Below are 19,497 nucleotides of genomic sequence, written 5' to 3' on the forward strand. Positions count from 1 at the left end.
ACATGCTGAGAGAGAAGTGGAGCACACGAAAAGAGAAATCCGGTCTTGCGGTTCACTAGGCAAAACTTTCCCAAATTCATTCATTTTAACTCCTAATTTAGCGGGACACCCTTTCACTTTTTGTACATCCTTTCAATCCTCACTATTTAAATTCACCCGCAGATATGGGATCAGAACACAAACCACATTCTCACTGGAGGAAAATTAAAATTGACTGGCAACAGGTGAGTCAAAAAGATGATCAGTTGATAATTGATTCAGGATACAAATAATGAATTATTTTCAGGATTATATTCGACTAACAATGATCATCTGCTACAGATCATCTAACTACAATAAGAATGGTACTTCAGACTGTCACTTGGATGAGCGCCTTCCTCTGCGTCGCACAAGTTTGCTCTATGCCCATGCCTTGCCAGCTACAAGGACAGCTGGTGCGAATAACCCACAACCTACTGAGAGACATGGTAAATTTATTAAATGACTTTTGTCTTGAGAAGTATTACCCAACTACGTTTAACTGAATAGCACAACGTGATTGCGGTGTTTTCTCTAACTTTCAGGGGGGTAATTTTCCTCTGGAGTGCCTGCAGGAGAATGTCTTCGTGCCATTCCCAGCCACCACATTTGCAACCTCCGGTGCGCCACAGGCAAGGGCAAGCGAGTACATCCGAGTGTTCTTTACAGCATGAAAGAGTATTTGCAGCCGTTAGGATAAGAAAGTAGAAAACTTTAAACTGCCATTCATGTTATTTGAAATGATTGTTGTTGTCCGTTTCAGTTGAGCAGCAGTGCTGCTATGGCTATTTATGAGACATTGAAGAACATCGACACATTGTTTGGAGCTGACGACCTGCCTACTAAGTGGGACCAACAGAAGTTGGAGAATTTTCTGAATATTGTATACCGCCAGATTGAAGAGAGCAAATGTGTGAGTTACTATGCCAACATACATAGCTTTAACTGTTTAATTGTGGTATTGTGACATTTTTATTATTATTCATCGCCTGCCTTTTTCTTTCTGGCAGATGATGGGCAGTGTGGATACCAGTGATTATCTCATCAGGACAGAAGGACTGAAGACGTACTTTGGGAACATTGCAGCAGTCCTAAAAGAAAAGGTAGACTATAGGTTAAACACAAATAGACACATCGTTTTGATAATATCTCTACATTGGACAATATTACCCTACATTGTCCTAACAGTTTATTTGTATTTTCACAGAATTTCAGTTACTGCGCCTGGGAAGTGGTTCGAAAAGAGCTCCTGTACAGCCTACAGTTCATTCTGGAACACAACTCTGATAGCCTGCTGTGGGCCAACAGAACATGAATTTGAACTTGCAGAACTTTTTTTACAATTGTGTTTTACGATTGTGCTTGATTTTAAAAGCCTACTCTTCTACAATCATCTAATGTCGAACGTCAAACAGCTATATTAACTATGTATTTATTTATTTAACAAGGTTATTTATTTATGTATGCCTATTTATTCATTTATTGATTAATCTATTTGAAAATCTGTTGCTCTTCATCAATTGTTAAGTTAATAAACATTTCTATAGTTTTAAATATTGTTAATCTGAGTTTTTTTAATTATTTTTTTTATTTCACCTTTATTTAACCAGGTAGGCTAGTTGAGAACAAGTTCTCATTTGCAACTGCGACCTGGCCAAGATAAAGCATAGCAGTGTGAACAGACAACACAGAGTTACACATGGAGTAAACAATTAACAAGTCAATAACACAGTAGAAAAAAATGGGCAGTCTATATACAATGTGTGCAAAAGGCATGAGGAGGTAGGCGAATAATACAATTTTGCAGATTAACACTGGAGTGATAAATGATCAGATGGTCATGTACAGGTAGAGATATTGGTGTGCAAAAGAGCAGAAAAGTAAATAAATAAAACAGTATAAAAACTGTATGGGAATGAGGTAGGTGAAAATGGGTGGGCTATTTACCAATAGATTATGTACAGCTGCAGCGATCGGTTAGCTGCTCAGATAGCTGATGTTTGAAGTTGGTGAGGGAGATAAAAGTCTCCAACTTCAGCGATTTTTGCAGTTCGTTCCAGTCACAGGCAGCAGAGTACTGGAACGAAAGGCGGCCAAATGAGGTGTTGGCTTTAGGGATGATCAGTGAGATACACCTGCTGGAGCGCGTGCTACGGATGGGTGTTGCCATCGTGACCAGTGAACTGAGATAAGGCGGAGCTTTACCTAGCATGGACTTGTAGATGACCTGGAGCCAGTGGGTCTGGCGACGAATATGTAGCGAGGGCCAGCCGACTAGAGCATACAAGTCGCAGTGGTGGGTGGTATAAGGTGCTTTGGTGACAAAACGGATGGCACTGTGATAGACTGCATCCAGTTTGCTGAGTAGAGTGTTGGAAGCCATTTTGTAGATGACATCGCCGATGTCGAGGATCGGTAGGATAGTCAGTTTTACTAGGGTAAGCTTGGCGGCGTGAGTGAAGGAGGCTTTGTTGCGGAATAGAAAGCCGACTCTTGATTTGATTTTCGATTGGAGATGTTTGATGTGAGTCTGGAAGGAGAGTTTGCAGTCTACATTTACATTTACATTTAAGTCATTTAGCAGACGCTCTTATCCAGAGCGACTTACAAATTGGTGCATTCACCTTATGACATCCAGTGGAACAGTAGTGCATCTAAATCTTTTAAGGGGGGTGAGAGGGATTACTTTATCCTATCCTAGGTATTCCTTAAAGAGGTGGGGTTTCAGGTGTCTCCGGAAGGTGGTGATTGACTCCGCTGTCCTGGCGTCGTGAGGGAGTTTGTTCCACCATTGGGGGGGCAGAGCAGCGAACAGTTTTGACTGGGCTGAGCGGGAACTGTACTTCCTCAGTGGTAGGGAGGCGAGCAGGCCAGAGGTGGATGAACGCAGTGCCCTTGTTTGGGTGTAGGGCCTGATCAGAGCCTGGTGGTACTGAGGTGCCGTTCCCCTCACAGCTCCGTAGGCAAGCACCATGGTCTTGTAGCGGATGCGAGCTTCAACTGGAAGCCAGTGGAGGGAGCGGAGGAGCGGGGTGACGTGAGAGAACTTGGGAAGGTTGAACACCAGACGGGCTGCGGCGTTCTGGATGAGTTGTAGGGGTTTAATGGCACAGGCAGGGAGCCCAGCCAACAGCGAGTTGCAGTAATCCAGATGGGAGATGACAAGTGCCTGGATTAGGACCTGCGCCGCTTCCTGTGTGAGGCAGGGTCGTACTCTGCGGATGTTGTAGAGCATGAACCTACAGGAACGGGCCACCGCCTTGATGTTAGTTGAGAACGACAGGGTGTTGTCCAGGATCACGCCAAGGTTCTTAGCGCTCTGGGAGGAGGACACAATGGAGTTGTCAACCGTGATGGCGAGATCATGGAACGGGCAGTCCTTCCCCGGGAGGAAGAGCAGCTCCGTCTTGCCGAGGTTCAGCTTGAGGTGGTGATCCGTCATCCACACTGATATGTCTGCCAGACATGCAGAGATGCGATTCGCCACCTGGTCATCAGAAGGGGGAAAGGAGAAGATGAATTGTGTGTCGTCTGCATAGCAATGATAGGAGAGACCATGTGAGGTTATGACAGAGCCAAGGGCCTAGAACAGAGCCCTGGGGGACACCAGTGGTGAGAGCACGTGGTGTGGAGATGGATTCTCGCCACGCCACCTGGTAGGAGCGACCTGTCAGGTAGGACGCAATCCAAGCGTCTAGTCTAAAGCGTCAAGCAGTCTAGCCAGACACCTAGGTACTTATAGATGTCCACATATTCAAGGTCGGAACCATCCAGGGTGGTGATGCTAGTCGGGCATGCGGGTGCAGGCAGCGATCGGTTGAAAAGCATGCATTTGGTTTTACTCGCGTTTAAGAGCAGTTGGAGGCCACGGAAGGAGTGCTGTATGGCATTGAAGCTCGTTTGGAGGTTAGATAGCACAGTGTCCAATGACGGGCCGAAAGTATATAGAATGGTGTCGTCTGCGTAGAGGTGGATCAGGGAATCGCCCGCAGCAAGAGCAACATCATTGATATATACAGAGAAAAGAGTCGGCCCGAGAATTGAACCCTGTGGCACCCCCATAGAGACTGCCAGAGGACCGGACAGCATGCCCTCCGATTTGACACACTGAACTCTGTCTGCAAAGTAATTGGTGAACCAGGCAAGGCAGTCATCCGAAAAACCGAGGCTATTGAGTCTGCCGATAAGAATATGGTGATTGACAGAGTCGAAAGCCTTGGCGAGGTCGATGAAGACGGCTGCACAGTACTGTCTTTTATCGATGGCTGTTATGATATCGTTTAGTACCTTGAGTGTGGCTGAGGTGCACCCGTGACCGGCTCGGAAACCAGATTGCACAGCGGAGAAGGTACGGTGGGATTCGAGATGGTCAGTGACCTGTTTGTTGACTTGGCTTTCGAAGACCTTAGATAGGCAGGGTCCAGGTTTTGCAGCTCTTTCAGAACATCTGCTATCTGGATTTGGGTAAAGGAGAACCTGGAGAGGCTTGGGCGAGGAGCTGCGGGGGGGGCGGAGCTGTTGGCCGAGGTTGGAGTAGCCAGGCGGAAGGCATGGCCAGCCGTTGAGAAGTGCTTATTGAAGTTTTCGATAATCATGGATTTATCGGTGGAGACCGTGTTACCTAGCCTCAGTGTAGTGGGCAGCTGGGAGGAGGTGCTCTTGTTCTCCATGGACTTCACAGTGTCCCAGAACTTTTTGGAGTTGGAGCTACAGGATGCAAACTTCTGCCTGAAGAAGCTGGCCTTAGCTTTCCTGACTGACTGCGTGTATTGGTTCCTGACTTCCCTGAACAGTTGCATATCACGGGGGCTATTCGATGCTATTGCAGTCCGCCACAGGATGTTTTTGTGCTGGTCGAGGGCAGTCAGGTCTGGAGTGAACCAAGGGCTGTATCTGTTCTTGGTTCTGCATTTTTTGAACGGAGCATGCTTATCTAAAATGGTGAGGAAGTTACTTTTAAAGAATGACCAGGCATCCTCAACTGACGGGATGAGGTCAATGTCCTTCCAGGATACCCGGGCCAGGTCGATTAGAAAGGCCTGCTCACAGAAGTGTTTTAGGGAGCGTTTGACAGTGATGAAGGATGGTCGTTTGACTGCGGCTCCGTGGCGGATACAGGCAATGAGGCAGTGATCGCTGAGATCCTGGTTGAAGACAGCGGAGGTGTATTTGGAGGGCCAGTTGGTCAGGATGACGTCTATGAGGGTGCCCTTGTTTACAGAGTTAGGGTTGTACCTGGTGGGTTCCTTGATGATTTGAGTGAGATTGAGGGCATCTAGCTTACATTGTAGGACTACCGGGGTGTTAAGCATATCCCAGTTTAGGTCACCTAACAGAACAAACTCTGAAGCTAGATGGGGGGCGATCAATTCACAAATGGTGTCCAGGGCGGTCGGTAGCAGGCGGCAACAGTGAGAGACTTATTTCTGGAGAGAGTAATTTTCAAAATTAGTAGTTCGAACTGTTTGGGTATGGACCTGGAAAGTATGACATTACTTTGCAGGCTATCTCTGCAGTAGACTGCAACTCCGCCCCCTTTGGCAGTTCTATCTTGACGGAAGATGTTATAGTTGGGTATGGAAATCTCTGAATTTTTGGTGGCCTTCCTGAGCCAGGATTCAGACACGGCAAGGACATCAGGGTTAGCAGAGTGTGCTAAAGCAGTGAGTAAAACAAACTTAGGGAGGAGGCTTCTGATGTTGACATGCATAAAACCAAGGCTTTTCGATCACAGAAGTCAACAAATGAGGGTACCTGGGGACATGCAGGGCCTGGGTTTACCTCCACATCACCCGCGGAACAGAGAAGGAGTAGTATGAGGGTGCGGCTAAAGGCTATCAAAACTGGTCGCCTAGAGCGTTGGGGGCAGAGGATAAGAGGAGCAGGTTTCTGGGCATGGTAGAATATATTCAGGGCATAATGCGCAGACAGGGGTATGGTGGGGTGCGGGTACAGCGGAGGTAAGCCCAGGCACTGGGTGATGATGAGAGAGGTTGTATCTCTGGACATGCTGGTTGTAATGGGTGAGGTCACCGCATGTGTGGGAGGTGGGACAAAGGAGGTAACAGGGGTATGCAGAGTGGATCTAGGGGCTCCATTGTGAACTAAAACAATGATAACTAACCTGAACAACAGTATACAAGGCATATTGACATTTGAGAGAGACATACAGCGAGGCATACAGTAATCACAAGTGTTGAATTTGGAAAGCTAGCTAAAAACAGTAGGCGAGGCTAATTAGCTAGCACAACAAACAGCAGGTAAAATGGCGTTGACTAGGCAACGGGACCGACAGGTAAAACAAACAAGCAGAATGGAGTACCGTGATTAATGGACAGTCCAGCGTGCGTCAGCTATGTAGCCAAGAGATCAGTGTCCAGGGGGCAGCGGTGGATGGGCAGGGAAGCTGGGCTGGCGAGTGTTATCCAGGTTTTAAAAAAACTAACAATGACTAAATAGCTTGTAGCTAGTTAGCTGGTTAGCGTCTGGAGGTTCTTGAGTGTGTCATAAAAATAAAAATAAAATTAAAAGTATTAGCGATTCCGTATCACATTGGGTGAGGCAGGTTTCCGGAAGGTATAAACAAATTAAAAATCAAAAAGAGATAGAAAGTGATTGGGACGCGGTGGTTCAGACGGTTAGCAGGCCTGTGCTAACAAGCTAACAGTTCGTAGGCCCGGGCTAGACAAGGTAGCAGTTAGCGGACCGGAGCTTGACAAGCTAGCCGTTAGCAGGCCGAATTAGCAAGTGCTCATTCTGTAGCCAAGTCTATCGATGTGTGAACATTCAGATTTGTGTTAAACATGCTCAGGACATATGGATGACAGTACAAAATGTAGTTATACTCAAAAGCTTTTTGTCAATGAAGTGTGTTTTAACACTGGACAGGGCGGGCCTGTTTTGAACGTTGTACTTTGAGCTCCTCCTATACGACTGAATTTGTTGATAGGCATACAATGTTGTTCTATCAATGCCATGATCAGTTCGTTGTTGCAAAGTGTCATAAGATAAATACGTAATATTAATATAAAAGCTGCATAATCAGAAACCTACATCTCCAATTAACGTCTTCGTCATCATCACATCACCATCAGCATCAGCATCATCAGCAACAGCATCATTATATGAGTCTATATATCAGACTTTCTTACTCATTCACATTTGGCCAAACTCACACATCATCGTCATCATTTTCGTCGTCTTGGTAAGCGCCTTAGAAAGGCTAATCTAGGGCACATACTCTTTTATCAACTAGAAATGTCCAAATTGTAAAAAGTTGGAATTTACGGAATCAATGTAATAAGAATGAACCGCAAGAGAGAAAAGGAAAAGTGAAGACAATACCACCGCCCTCTACTCTCCATTTTAGAGGCGGGTCGGCTTCAGCCTTCATTCTACACTATCAGTCACTACCAGTTAACTACCAGTTAATAAAATGTGTTTTTATTTCAAAGATGTGCGATATTAACACTGAACAGTCATTCTTCAGATTGATCTACCCGATTAAAAGAAAGTCACCACAGACTTAACGTATGAGCAAAATATGATCGCTGTTGTTCGCCTATTGAAACAAGTTTCTGGTTAACCCTACACAGAATCTAAAAAATGTGGTGAGCAATGTCCACAATATTGACCATGGCCCTCATTTGCTAAGATGAAGCCCTGCAACATTGTATAAATAGGCTACTGTTTTTTTTCGTGTTTCATATTCAATATTGCTTGCTGAATAACTGCTGTCTGACCTCATGAAATGCATTGCTCCAATGCAATTCTATGCAAAGACATGTAATGAAAACTGTTATTTTGCTGGACAAAAAACATTCTTATTAATTTTACAATAGCATAATTAAGAATCACCCACTGAAAAGTTTGACTTATTTAGGGAAGCGAAAGCCTGAACCATGCAACCTTCTTCACCACAAAGGAATGTTTATATCTCAAGGTAGCGCGGCACTAGGGTTAATTATATAAGATGGGCTACTTCATCATAATTGTAGAAGATGGACAACTTTAGCAATGTAGGTATCATATCGAATCAAGATTAAGATAATCGGTTGTTAATCATTTCGAAAATCTGTTACTCTTAAATGATATCAATAGAAACATGGTTCTATTGAAATAGTTGAGTATCTGCCTGACTCTGTTCGGCCGAGGCACATCAGACTCCGACCGGTGCAAGTGGACGCAGTTCACGCACCAACCAGCTAAATGTTGCACCAGTCCGCTCTTTGTTGAACACAGATTGATGCTCAATACATCTCCTTATTAGGCCTACATTTATTTTATTTCATTATAACACATTTTAAGTAACCAATGCTTTCACTATCTGTACCACAACGTTTAATGTAAGGTTACTATTCCAATACAGTTCACTTTTTGACATTGCTATGACTTTATTTCAGAGTGGACACGTTCCAGCTCTGTGTCTAAAGGAAAAGTCGAGCGCATGTTTCCGCAGCATGTTTACAAGAACACACAGGCAGGATACACTTCAGTATCATATAGCAAGATTTTGATAGCCTAAACTATAGTATATGATTTTTTACAATTTCAAAATGATAAATTGGACGTTTTACCATGGAATTTAGGAGACACCCTAATGCCTAAAACCCTGTTTTCTATTTTGCAGGGCGAGGACCTCTCTATGGTTGCATTAGAGGCTTCGGGATACATTGCCCAATTATTTAATGGCCTGACTCCTGTCACATGGAACAAGGAAAGGCTGAACCTGTTCATAAACAGATGACCTAGTTAAGTTAAGAAATTAGAGGGATGCGTAAGTATGATCCCTCATTGTGGAGCCTAAGCTATATTTGGGGGGCAGACAATAATTGGCACAGGTCTTTAAATTGTGATTTAATCTAAATTATGACAGAACTAATTCACTGACCACCATTTTATATTGTCTCCGGGTCGGGTGTGGTGTTGGGGCATCCTCTGGAGATGGAGGTTCGGTTACTTCTGGTAACGCGACATGAAAACATATGTCGACAAGTTGAACACCGTCTTGAAACAAAAGGTGGGTCCAATATCAAATGTCCTCGAAAAGAGGCTAAATTAATCAGTTGAAAAGTTCTACATCACCGCAAATCGGATGAATTTTGTTGCCACAACTCACATGTGAAACATGGAACTTCCAAACGCCGTTTTTCTCGTCGGATGCGTTGGCGCAGCATTCCTCGACAGCAGTCAAGCGGTGACGAAATCGACTGCAGAGTCAAGCAGGAAGGAAGAAGCGGTCTGTTGGACAAACCATATAATCATCAGAGACATGTGACATGTACCTGAGGCTGGCTAATAGATTGATGGATGATATATTTACTGACTGACTGATTTATGTACATGTGAAGGATATGTATTTATTTATTCCTTTACCATTATATACTCAAATAAAAAAATAAAAAACATGCATCTATTATCATATTGTTTGTATTCATTTACATATTCTGTCATCCATGCATTCATCCATTCAGACTTTCAATGCATTCATTTGTTTATAGGCAATATGCAGTTCAAAACAACAGCATAGTTGTCACTCAACCCATATTTTGGTAAATAGTTGAGTGATAAGGTTCGAGAAAAGTAACCACTGTCAGAGAGATATTGATTCAAGTAATGACCCAAATTTAAATTTAACTACATTTTGAAGCTATACAATGTTTGTTTAGATGTACGTTGTTTCAAACAATGTCATAAAAAAATACATTTTTGGGTTCTGTTGAGGTAAGACAGGTGAACGAAGCTCATGAGGCATTTAAAATGTATATATTCTTCAAGAGTCAATAAGCCTGTGTATCATTAATTATATATTAAATAATCATCTCTCCCTCCCTCTCTCACACCCACACAAACAGAGAGAGAGAGACAAACAAACAAGCAAATAGCAGTTTGTGATTGAAAAACAAACATTGTAGTAAGCCTACCCTTACTCCATAAAAGTGCCATTAGTTTAATGTCGGTGTTAATAAAGACTTAAAGAGGTCTACTGCATTCATTGTATAGTTAAGGGGTCGTTGTTCTACCTGTCTTTCTGAGAAACGTTTGAGCTTTCACAAGACCAGCTGTGAGTTACTTTCTTTCAGCCTGCCTCCCATGAAGGAACACTCGAAACACGATGAGAGGGAAGTGGAGCACATGGAAAGAGAAATCCGGTCTTGCGGTTCACTAGGCAAAACTTTCCCAAATTCATTCATTTTAACTCTTAATTTAGCGAAACACCCTTTCACTTTTTGTACATCCTATCAATTCTCACTATTTAAATTCATCCGCAGATATGGGATCAAAACACAAACCACATTCTCACTGGAGGAAATTTGCAATTTACTGGAAACAGGTGAGTCAACAATATGCTATCATTTGATATTTGCTTCAGGATACAAACGATTAATTATTTTCAGGATTATATTCGACTAACAATGATCATCTGCTACAGATCATCTAACTACAATAAGAATGACACTTCAAACTATCACTTGGATGAGCGCCTTCCTCTGCGTCGCACAAGTTTGCTCCATGCCCATGCCTTGCCAGCTACAAGGACAGCTGGTGCGAATAACCCACAACCTACTGAGAGACATGGTACATTTTTTAAATTGCTTTTGTCTTGAGAAGTATTATCCAACTATGTTTAGCTGAATAGCACAACGTGATTGCGGTGTTTTCTCTAACTTTCAGGGGGGTAATTTTCCTCTGGAGTGCCTGCAGGAGAATGTCTTCGTGCCATTCCCAGCCACCGCATTTGCAACCTCCGGTGCGCCACAGGTAAGGGCAAGCGAGTACATCCGAGTGTTCTTTACAGCATGAAAGAGTATTTGCAACCGTTAAGATTAAAAAGTAGATAACTTTGAATTGCCATTTATGTTATTTGAAATTATTGTTGTTGTCCGTTTCAGTTGAGCAGCAGTGGTGCTATGGCTATTTATGAGACATTAAAGAACATCGACACATTGTTTGGAGCTGACGACCTGCCTACTAAGTGGGACCAACGGAAGTTAGAGAATTTTCAGAATATTGTATACCGCCAGATTGAAGAGAGCAAATGTGTGAGTTACTATGCCAACACAGATAGCTTAACTTTTACATTGTGTTATTGTGTCATTTTTATTATTATTCATCGCCTGCCTTTTTCTTTCTGGCAGATGATGGGCAGTGTGGATACAAGTGATTATCTCATCAGGACAGAAGGACTGAAGACGTACTTTGGGAACATTGCAGCAGTCCTAAAAGAAAAGGTAGACTATAGGTTAAAGACAAATAGACACAGTGTTTTGATAATATCTCTACATTGGACAATATTACCCTACATTGCCCTAACAGTTTATTTGCATTTTCACAGAATTTCAGTTACTGCGCCTGGGAAGTGGTTCGAAAAGAGCTCCTGTACAGCCTACAGTTCATTCTGGAACACAACTCGGATAGCCTTCTGTGGGCCAACAGAACATGAATTTGAACTTGCAGAACTTTTTTACAGTTGTGTTTGACTTTAATAGCCTACTATTCTACAATCATGTAATGTGCAACGTCAAACAGCAGTATTATTCATGTATTTATTTATTTATTTATTTAACAAGGTTATTTTTTTTATGTATGCCTATTCATGAATTTATTGATTTATCTATTTGAAAATATTTTGCTCTTCATCAAATGTTAAGTTAATAAACACTTCTATACTTTTAAATATTGTTAATCGGAGTGCTCATTCTGTTGCCCAGTCTGTCGATGTGTGAACATTCATATTTGTATTAAACATGCTCAGAACATATGGATGACAATACATTTATTGCTTTAGCCTACGAATCAAGTCAAATGTATCTTCTCAAAATGTGGTTATATTGAAAATCCTTTTTTCAATTAAGTGTGTTTTAGCATTGGACATGGCGGACCTGTTTTGAACGTTGTACTTAGAGTTCCTATACGAATTCAGTTCCTACTATAGAGATCCTATTAAATGATTCGAAATCCTAATTCTATGGTTCCAACCCACTCTGTGGAATTGCGATCCACTATCAATACCGTAATCGGAACAATTTTAGCCGAATAGACAACAGGTGCACAGTGATTTCACAAGCAGTGAGGTAAAATGGTCGATCTTTATCCTTCATTCAACACTATCAGTCTCTCTATTAATAACATGCATTTTCATTTCAAATGTGTGTTTTACAAACACTGAACAGACATATGTTTAGATTGCACTGCAATCTGATTAAAAGAGAGTTAACAGACATAATGTGTGAGCAAAATGTGGTCTCTGTGAAATGTCATTTGAAACAATGGATCTTGATAACCTTACACAGAATCTGAAAAGTGCGGTGTGTAATATGCACAATTTCAGCATATTTATATTCAACATGGCCGTCATTTAATAAGACAGAGACCTGCACCATTGTGTTACAGTTATTCGTTTTTCATATTCAATTATTGCCCGCTAAATATCTGCTTACTGTTATTATGAAATGCATGGCTCCCAATGCAATTCTTTACATAGACATGTATGAAAACTGTTCACTTGCATTATATTCACCTGATTAATTTCACAATAGCATAATTAAGAATCACTCACTGAAAATGTGGGCTTATAAAGTGAAGCAAAAGCCTGAACAATGCAACCTTCTTCAACACAAATAATTGTTTTATATCTTCATGGAGCGACACTTGGTTTTATACTTCAACAATGTAGGTATCATATCGAATCAAGATAATAGGTTGTTAATCATTTATAATGTCTGTTGCTCTCATGTTCTATCAAAAGAAACATGGCTTGAAATGGATGTGCATCTGTCTGACTCTGTTCTGCCTAGACACTGCAGCATCCCATCCGTGCAGGTAGACGCGGTTGGGCAGACTGAACGATCTGATCATAGATCTGGTCTTAGATATGGTGAGTAATTTAAATTGCTCCAGTCCACTATTCTGTGTGCCCAATTTGATGCGCATAATAACGTGTCAAATAACACTATTTGCCGTGTCAAATAAGCTTGTTCACCAATCAGGACCTGAATATGACTACTTGTCACATAATAATTGAACGCGTTCATACATTTGTACGTAGTTATTACACACTGATTACACTCTCACTCGTATTACATATGTCACAACGATTCTTCGATAGGTATGCTCTGATGCTGCTAAAGTTGTCTCGCGCACCTACAGTGCTGGTCATAAAGAAAAGCTAGCTGATGGATGCAATGTTCCCCCCCCCCCCCCCCCCCCCAAAATAGACAAACGACATAATATTTTCCAGTAGCTATAGTTAGATAGTTAACTATATAGCTAGGTGTCATCATCTAAAAAAGTCCTAATTTATAAAACAGTTATTTTTTATTCATGGTGGTCTGACCCATCTATGTGAAGATAGACACAATAAGGATTTGCCACAACAGTAGACTTTGCGGTTAGCCTTCAAAATAAAATTGGCACTGACAATGATGCAAAGTAATACAATAGTAGAATTATGCCATAATTTAATAGATCATAATAAACGAGTTTGGAATGTTGTCATTTAAAATCAACTAAAGACAATAATTTGTCAATTTGGGAGGAAACCCATTTAGAAAACCTGAAGTTTAAGTTGCCAAATATTTTTTGCATCGGCCCAGGCTGCAGATACGTATTTTTTTGGACACTGCTTCCAGGTGGCTGGGTGACCCGGGGCTTCTGCGCAGGTGCAGTATTCTCAACTTTGCGCACAGTCCCAGCTCTACTCATGGTGAACCTCCCTTCACATTTCTCACAGTCAATTGTGAATAACAACTCTTCAAATGGTTCCAGTGAAACGTCATGCATAATCTGCATACCTACCATTTGATCTCAATCAGTTTCATGAGGATATGCATTTAGATTTTCTTGAGTTGTAGGCTACAGTTTCGTAGTAGCCTATAGTGTTGTTTTAAATGACGTACAATGAGTGAATTGTAGAGCAGATGGCGTTAACAAACTGTAGCATAGCCTACCTGTTTAGTTTCAATCAAATCACATATGTTGCCTAGCAGCACAATCGTCCTCATATTTCATGAGAAATTAGTTTTTTTTTGTCTTACAGTAACGTCATCAAGCTCGAGACCCTGGGTCTCGACCCCGCCCTGTGCAACTGGGTACTGGACTTCCTGACCGGCCGCCCCCAGGTGGTGAGGGTAGGCAACAACATCTCCACCCCGCTGATCCCCCAAAAGGGTGCGTTCTGAGCCCTCTCCTGTACTCCCTGTTCACCCATGACTGCGTGGCCACGCACACCTCCAACTCAATCATCAAGTTTGTCTTTGTACTGGATATTTTTGGGGATTTCAAGGTCTTGATACTGTAATGGTTGGTTATATTTTTCACATTGAATGTTCTAGAGTAAAAAGTTATATCAATGTAATTGATATGAAATGGAAAAGTAAAAACAACAAGAAGCATGTATCCTGTTTTTACCAAAGTAATTTGTTTGCATTGCCACTTTTTATGAAACAACATGTTTACACTCTTTCACTAAACCAAATATAGAACCTTCCTCCCTGAACCAAAATTGGGTCCAAATAGAACTTTACATGGTGCCATTTACTAATTATTAGTACTACTAATACAACATATTCATAGATAAGGATATAATAATACATATATATAATAAAGGACAAAAGAATACCAGCACAGTTTCGAGATTCTTTTGTCAATATATGCAAACGTCATCAGAAGCAGCCAAAAAGAGTAGATAATCTGCCTCTGATAGAGTTACTGACAGACTCTGAGCAAAACAAATAGTGTTTTAAGTAATGTAATTATTAACTATTGAATCACCAAGACATATTATAAATAATGTCTGTTTTGTCTAATTATTCATTTTGGAAAAAACCTAGCCTTATTGGCGGGTGCAACTCAATATTAGGAAGGTGTACCTAATGAGTGTATGGTCATAAAGGTAAAGTATAAAGGTGAAAATAAAGGTGAAATAAAAATAAATAAAAAATATATATCATTTTTCATTTTTCCTTTGAAAAGAAAAGGACAAAGTGCCAATAAATCATGCTGTCATTGCTCGTCAAAATTACATCACCAGCAGGTAAAAGTTGGATACATCATTGTTGAAATTAAAAGTTGAGAGACGCAGACGTCTCCCTTCCACTTTTCATTTGAAGCGCAACATTGAGGACTTGCCAGACCGCAGCGAAACAATATTTCGGACTAACTTGGTAACGAAACCCACAAAATGTACTTATTATGTGGGTAAATGTCATAATTGTGGGGTTTATGTCGACTTCGACGATATTGTATTAGCCTTTTTTGTATTTTGTATTTTTTTTTGCGGTTCAGGCGAAGTTAATGGCAGTTAAAAGCTCGCGTACAGCTCATTCTCGCGAATAGTCTATATCTAAATAAAATAACCTATATTGTTGTGATTAAACTATCATTCAACGCTGGCATTGGGTCGTTCAGAAGTCGGACAAGGCATGGAATTCCTTTGCCTGCATGTGCTAGAGTCTGGAAAGTTAAAGTCCCCGCCTCCTGTAGGTTGATCAGGGAAATTCTCCGTACAATTTTCACTTTCCCATCTCCAAATAAAACTCCTTAACAGAGCCAAAATGTTCAAACTCGACTGGAAAACTAAGAGCGAAGCAAACGTCTATTTACAATGTATACAAAAGAGAGCTGGACGTGTATTTTTATTATTATTTGCAGTATGCAGAGCGTGTGTCATTGTTGTGACTGGATCCGACACCACTACGGCCTCTTGAGCGCAGAATACCTTTCCCTGCTGGACCAGATGGTGAGTTATCAGCACACTGCAAAAGGAGACTGAATGCATGTATTAAGGACAGCAAAACAACCAACCTATCAAAATAGTATTGTGTTTCATGTTTAGCCTTTGTGTTAGAAGAATGTAATCTATATGTGTGTAGCCATAGTAAAAGGCTAGTCTATAATGACAGAGCGATCACGAGAGGCTATATACATTAGGTCTATACTGTCCTTGCAGTATAAGCTACACTTTCAGACGAGTGACTTAAAATATTATATTCGTTGTATTCCAGGGAGGAGACATCACAGAGCAGGAGGCCCCTGTCTTTTTCCCCGAATTACTATACCGACGCATAGATGACGCCAAGGTAAAAACTAGAATTTTGACTTTTCATGTTCTGATATGCTTTAGTATAGCGGTCTTGACCCAACGTTACATTGATGGCATAATTGAAGCCTATACTGTTTCTAATCTTCTTTTTACATTTTCACGTGTAGTTTGAGGACCAAGTCATATTCCGGAACGAGACCATCTATCAAATCACAAAACTGTTTGATGGGAATATGAAGGCTGTCACCTGGGACAAGAAAAAGCTGGACGATTTCCTCAACATTCTCGAACGCCAGTTTGAGAACCTTAAATCCTGTGTAAGTAACGGTTCTATTTAAAGTATGGTCCCAGTTTCGGTCAGGGCTCTCCAACCCTGTTCATGGAGAGCTACCCTCGTCTAGGTTTTCGCTCCAACCCCAGTTGTAACCAACCTGATTCAGTTTATCAACCAGCTAATTAATCGGCTGTGCTAGATGAGGATTGTAGTGAAAACCTAAATGACCGTATCTCTTCAGGAACAGGGTTGGAGGGCCCTGTTTTAGGTGTAGACTATTAACTGTACAAGTGAGAATCTGTGGGCTATTATGTTCAGTGGGGGGCTAATGTTTTAATTTTGTCCAACAGGTATCACCTGCCGAGAAACCTGAGAGGAGACTGAAACGCTACTTCAAGAAGTTGAATAGGAAGGTTCTGAGAAAAATGGTGAGTTTGTTTTCGGATGGCAACGTGTTTAATACATCTGATCAAATGAATATAAACTAGGCTAAACAAGAGCAGTTTTGGTGCACTTTTTCGGTTCTGGGGACATGTGTATCAAGCGTCGAAGAGAAGTGCTGATCTAGTATCAGGTCTCCTCTGTCCTTATTCATAGTGATCTAAAAGACAAAACTGATCCTAAATCAGCACTCCTACTCTGAGAAGCTTCATACATTATTATTATTATTATTATTACATATGGCACCAGCCCTTTGTTGTTCAAGTCAATATGATCATTATATGACCAGAAAGTCCACACCACTGATATTTACATGTTCCTTTGTATTTCAGAACTACAGTGCGCAGGCGTGGGAGCTCATCAGGAAAGAGACGAAACATCATTTGCAAAGATTGGATATTTTTAAGGCAAAGATGCACTGATCATCCGGACTCATCTCAGAAGCTACGCCCTTAACAGTTTATAAAGAATGCAAACAATCACGTGGGACCCTGTTAGTCTATTTATTATATTTAAATGCATAATTTATTGTTTTTTATTATTATAAATTAATATGTATATTTTGTATGTCCCTTTTGTGCCTATGTTGAACTGAACTGTATTACCTTTCTGCTTGAATAACCTGTGAACAAAATTGCATATTGAAAATGTGTGTAGTTGATTTTTGGAATTTACCGAATCAAGGTAGTAAGAATGAACACCATGAGCGAAAAGGAAAAGTTAAGCCAATGTCACCACACTATACTCTCGAAATCGGTTACCGTTTTTTTATATTCAATATTGAATATGGGGTGGCAGGTAGCCTAGTTGTTAGAATGTTGGGCCAGTAACCGAAAGCTTGCCAGATCGAAACCCCGAGCTGACAAGGTACAAATCTGTCGTTCTGCCCCTGAACAAGGCAGTTAACCCTCTGTTCCTAGGCCGTCATTGTAAATAAGGGTTTGTTCTTTAACTGACTTGTCTAGTTAAATAAAGGTAAAATAATTGTTTTTATAATTGCCTGCTGAATAACTGCTTTCTGACCTCATGAAATGCAATTCTATGCAAAGAGATGTATGAAAACTTAACTTGCTGGACAAAAAAAATCATTCTTATTCATTTCACAATAGCAAATAAAGTGGGGCTTGTAAAGGGAAGCTAAAGCCTGAACCATGCAGCCTTCTTCACCACAAAGGAATGTTTTATACCTTCACGTATCGCGATACTTCGGTTAATTATATGACGGACAACTTTAGCAGTGTAGGTATCATATCGAATCAAGATTAAGATAATCGGTTGTTGATTATTTCGAAAGTATGTTACACTTAAATGATATCAAAAGAAACATGGCATGGTTGAGTATCTGCCTGACTCTGTTCTGTTGAGGCACGGCATACTCCGATCGTTGCATGTGGACGCAGTTTATGCACCAGTCCACTACATTTTGCACCAGTCCGCTATTTGGTGTGCCAAATTTGATTCTCAATACATTTCATTATTAGTCCTACATGTATATTAATTGTATCATTTAAGGTTACTATTCCAATACAGTTCACTTTATTTCAGAATGGACAATATCCAGTTCTGTGTCTAAAAGACAAGTCGTGCACATGTTTCCAGAGCATGTTTGCAAGAACACACAGGCAAATACAATTCAGTACCATATAGCAGTATTTTGATAGCCTAAACTATAGTATATGATTTTGTACAATTTCAAAATGATACATTGGAAGTTTAAACATGAAATGTATGAGACACCCAAATGGCTAAAACACGGGTTTCTTTTATACAGGGCGAGGCCGCCTCGGTGGTTGCATTAATTATTTAATGGCCTCACATGTATATGTGAAGGCTATACATTTATTTATTCCTTTATTATTTAATACCAAAATTAAAAGAAAAAAAACATGCATCTATTATCATATTGTTTTTATTCATTTACATATTCAGTCATCCATGCCTTCATCCATTCAGTCTTTCATTCAGTCTTTCATTCAGTCTTTCATTCATTAATTCATTCATTCATTCATTCATTCATTCATTCATTCATTCATTCATTCATTCATTCATTCATTCATTCGTTTATAGGCAATATGCAGTTCAAAACAACAGCATAGTGGAGTCTATGGACTACAAATGAGCAGATAATATAATGTAATATATTTATTTCATACCACGACTGTAGGCTGCCGAAATAAAACTGTTGACCCATTTAACAACATTTGTAATTAACTGACTGCACAAGTACAGTGTAATTCATCTCAAATTTGAAAACAATCATTAATTTGTTGATTGGCCAACAATCTAGAACAATCAACGCCATGATCAGTTAGTTAATTGTTACAAGGTAATCTAATATAAAAACTGCATAATCAGAAACCTACACCTCCAAAGAACGTGGTAGTCATCATCATCCAATTATTCTATATCTGAATGGAATTTTCATGGTTAAATAAACGTTTAGAAAAATATAACTATAACCATCATTAGCATCATCCACATTCGGTCAAATTCACACATCTTCAAGGCAAATTTAGAGCATATACTCTTCTTTTTTTTTTAACAAAATGAACTACAACCCTTACCGTTCCACAACGGCGGTGGTCGCACCTGTCGGTGGATTTATTTTTACTGATCTTCCACCTTCACAGGGTAACACCACGATCCTGGTCGTTGTGGATCGTTTTTCTAAGTCCTGTCTTCTCCTCCCTTTGCCCGGTCTCCCTACGGCCCTACAGACTGC

The 19,497-nt window shown here is 40.7% G+C and overlaps 4 protein-coding genes across 4 annotated transcripts in view; 3 read left to right on the plus strand and 1 right to left on the minus strand.

Annotated features, from left to right (window-relative positions):
* The window catches only part of LOC115110858 (interferon a3-like), a 115,315-nt gene that overhangs the window by 24,011 nt on the left and 71,807 nt on the right, over nucleotides 1-19,497 (minus strand). The window lies entirely within an intron of this gene.
* On the plus strand, nucleotides 182-1,572 carry LOC115110134 (interferon beta-like). The gene is made up of 6 exons (XM_029635534.2): nucleotides 182-224; nucleotides 322-467; nucleotides 564-650; nucleotides 782-931; nucleotides 1,029-1,121; nucleotides 1,226-1,572. Exons 2-6 carry the CDS (start codon nucleotides 342-344, stop codon nucleotides 1,331-1,333), a joined length of 564 nt encoding a protein of 187 aa, XP_029491394.1. The 5' UTR covers nucleotides 182-224; nucleotides 322-341; the 3' UTR covers nucleotides 1,334-1,572.
* Nucleotides 10,305-11,779, plus strand: LOC115110135 (interferon beta-like). The gene is made up of 6 exons (XM_029635535.2): nucleotides 10,305-10,351; nucleotides 10,451-10,596; nucleotides 10,693-10,779; nucleotides 10,911-11,060; nucleotides 11,157-11,249; nucleotides 11,354-11,779. The coding sequence occupies exons 2-6, from the start codon at nucleotides 10,471-10,473 to the stop codon at nucleotides 11,459-11,461; spliced, it is 564 nt and encodes a 187-aa protein (XP_029491395.2). The 5' UTR covers nucleotides 10,305-10,351; nucleotides 10,451-10,470; the 3' UTR covers nucleotides 11,462-11,779.
* LOC115110140 (interferon a3-like) lies at nucleotides 15,595-17,924 on the plus strand. The gene is made up of 5 exons (XM_029635542.2): nucleotides 15,595-15,757; nucleotides 16,023-16,097; nucleotides 16,228-16,377; nucleotides 16,685-16,762; nucleotides 17,108-17,924. The coding sequence occupies exons 1-5, from the start codon at nucleotides 15,623-15,625 to the stop codon at nucleotides 17,195-17,197; spliced, it is 528 nt and encodes a 175-aa protein (XP_029491402.2). The 5' UTR covers nucleotides 15,595-15,622; the 3' UTR covers nucleotides 17,198-17,924.

This window comes from Oncorhynchus nerka, linkage group LG26 (genome assembly GCF_034236695.1).
Source record: "Oncorhynchus nerka isolate Pitt River linkage group LG26, Oner_Uvic_2.0, whole genome shotgun sequence".
Classification (NCBI taxonomy): Eukaryota; Metazoa; Chordata; class Actinopteri; order Salmoniformes; family Salmonidae; genus Oncorhynchus; species Oncorhynchus nerka.

What these genes read in the sequence shown, in the direction of transcription:
- LOC115110140 (XM_029635542.2), top strand. Translation starts at nt 15,623, where the DNA reads ATGTATACAAAAGAGAGCTGGACGTGTATTTTTATTATTATTTGCAGT. An exon ending in TTGAGAACCTTAAATCCTGT is followed by an intron (nt 16,378 to 16,684) that starts GTAAGTAACGGT and finishes TTTGTCCAACAG; the next exon opens with GTATCACCTGCCGAGAAACC. An exon ending in GGAAGGTTCTGAGAAAAATG is followed by an intron (nt 16,763 to 17,107) that starts GTGAGTTTGTTT and finishes TTTGTATTTCAG; the next exon opens with AACTACAGTGCGCAGGCGTG.
- LOC115110135 (XM_029635535.2), top strand. Translation starts at nt 10,471, where the DNA reads ATGACACTTCAAACTATCACTTGGATGAGCGCCTTCCTCTGCGTCGCA. An exon ending in CAACCTCCGGTGCGCCACAG is followed by an intron (nt 10,780 to 10,910) that starts GTAAGGGCAAGC and finishes TGTCCGTTTCAG; the next exon opens with TTGAGCAGCAGTGGTGCTAT. An exon ending in CAGCAGTCCTAAAAGAAAAG is followed by an intron (nt 11,250 to 11,353) that starts GTAGACTATAGG and finishes GCATTTTCACAG; the next exon opens with AATTTCAGTTACTGCGCCTG.
- LOC115110134 (XM_029635534.2), top strand. Translation starts at nt 342, where the DNA reads ATGGTACTTCAGACTGTCACTTGGATGAGCGCCTTCCTCTGCGTCGCA. An exon ending in ACAACCTACTGAGAGACATG is followed by an intron (nt 468 to 563) that starts GTAAATTTATTA and finishes TCTAACTTTCAG; the next exon opens with GGGGGTAATTTTCCTCTGGA. An exon ending in CAACCTCCGGTGCGCCACAG is followed by an intron (nt 651 to 781) that starts GCAAGGGCAAGC and finishes TGTCCGTTTCAG; the next exon opens with TTGAGCAGCAGTGCTGCTAT.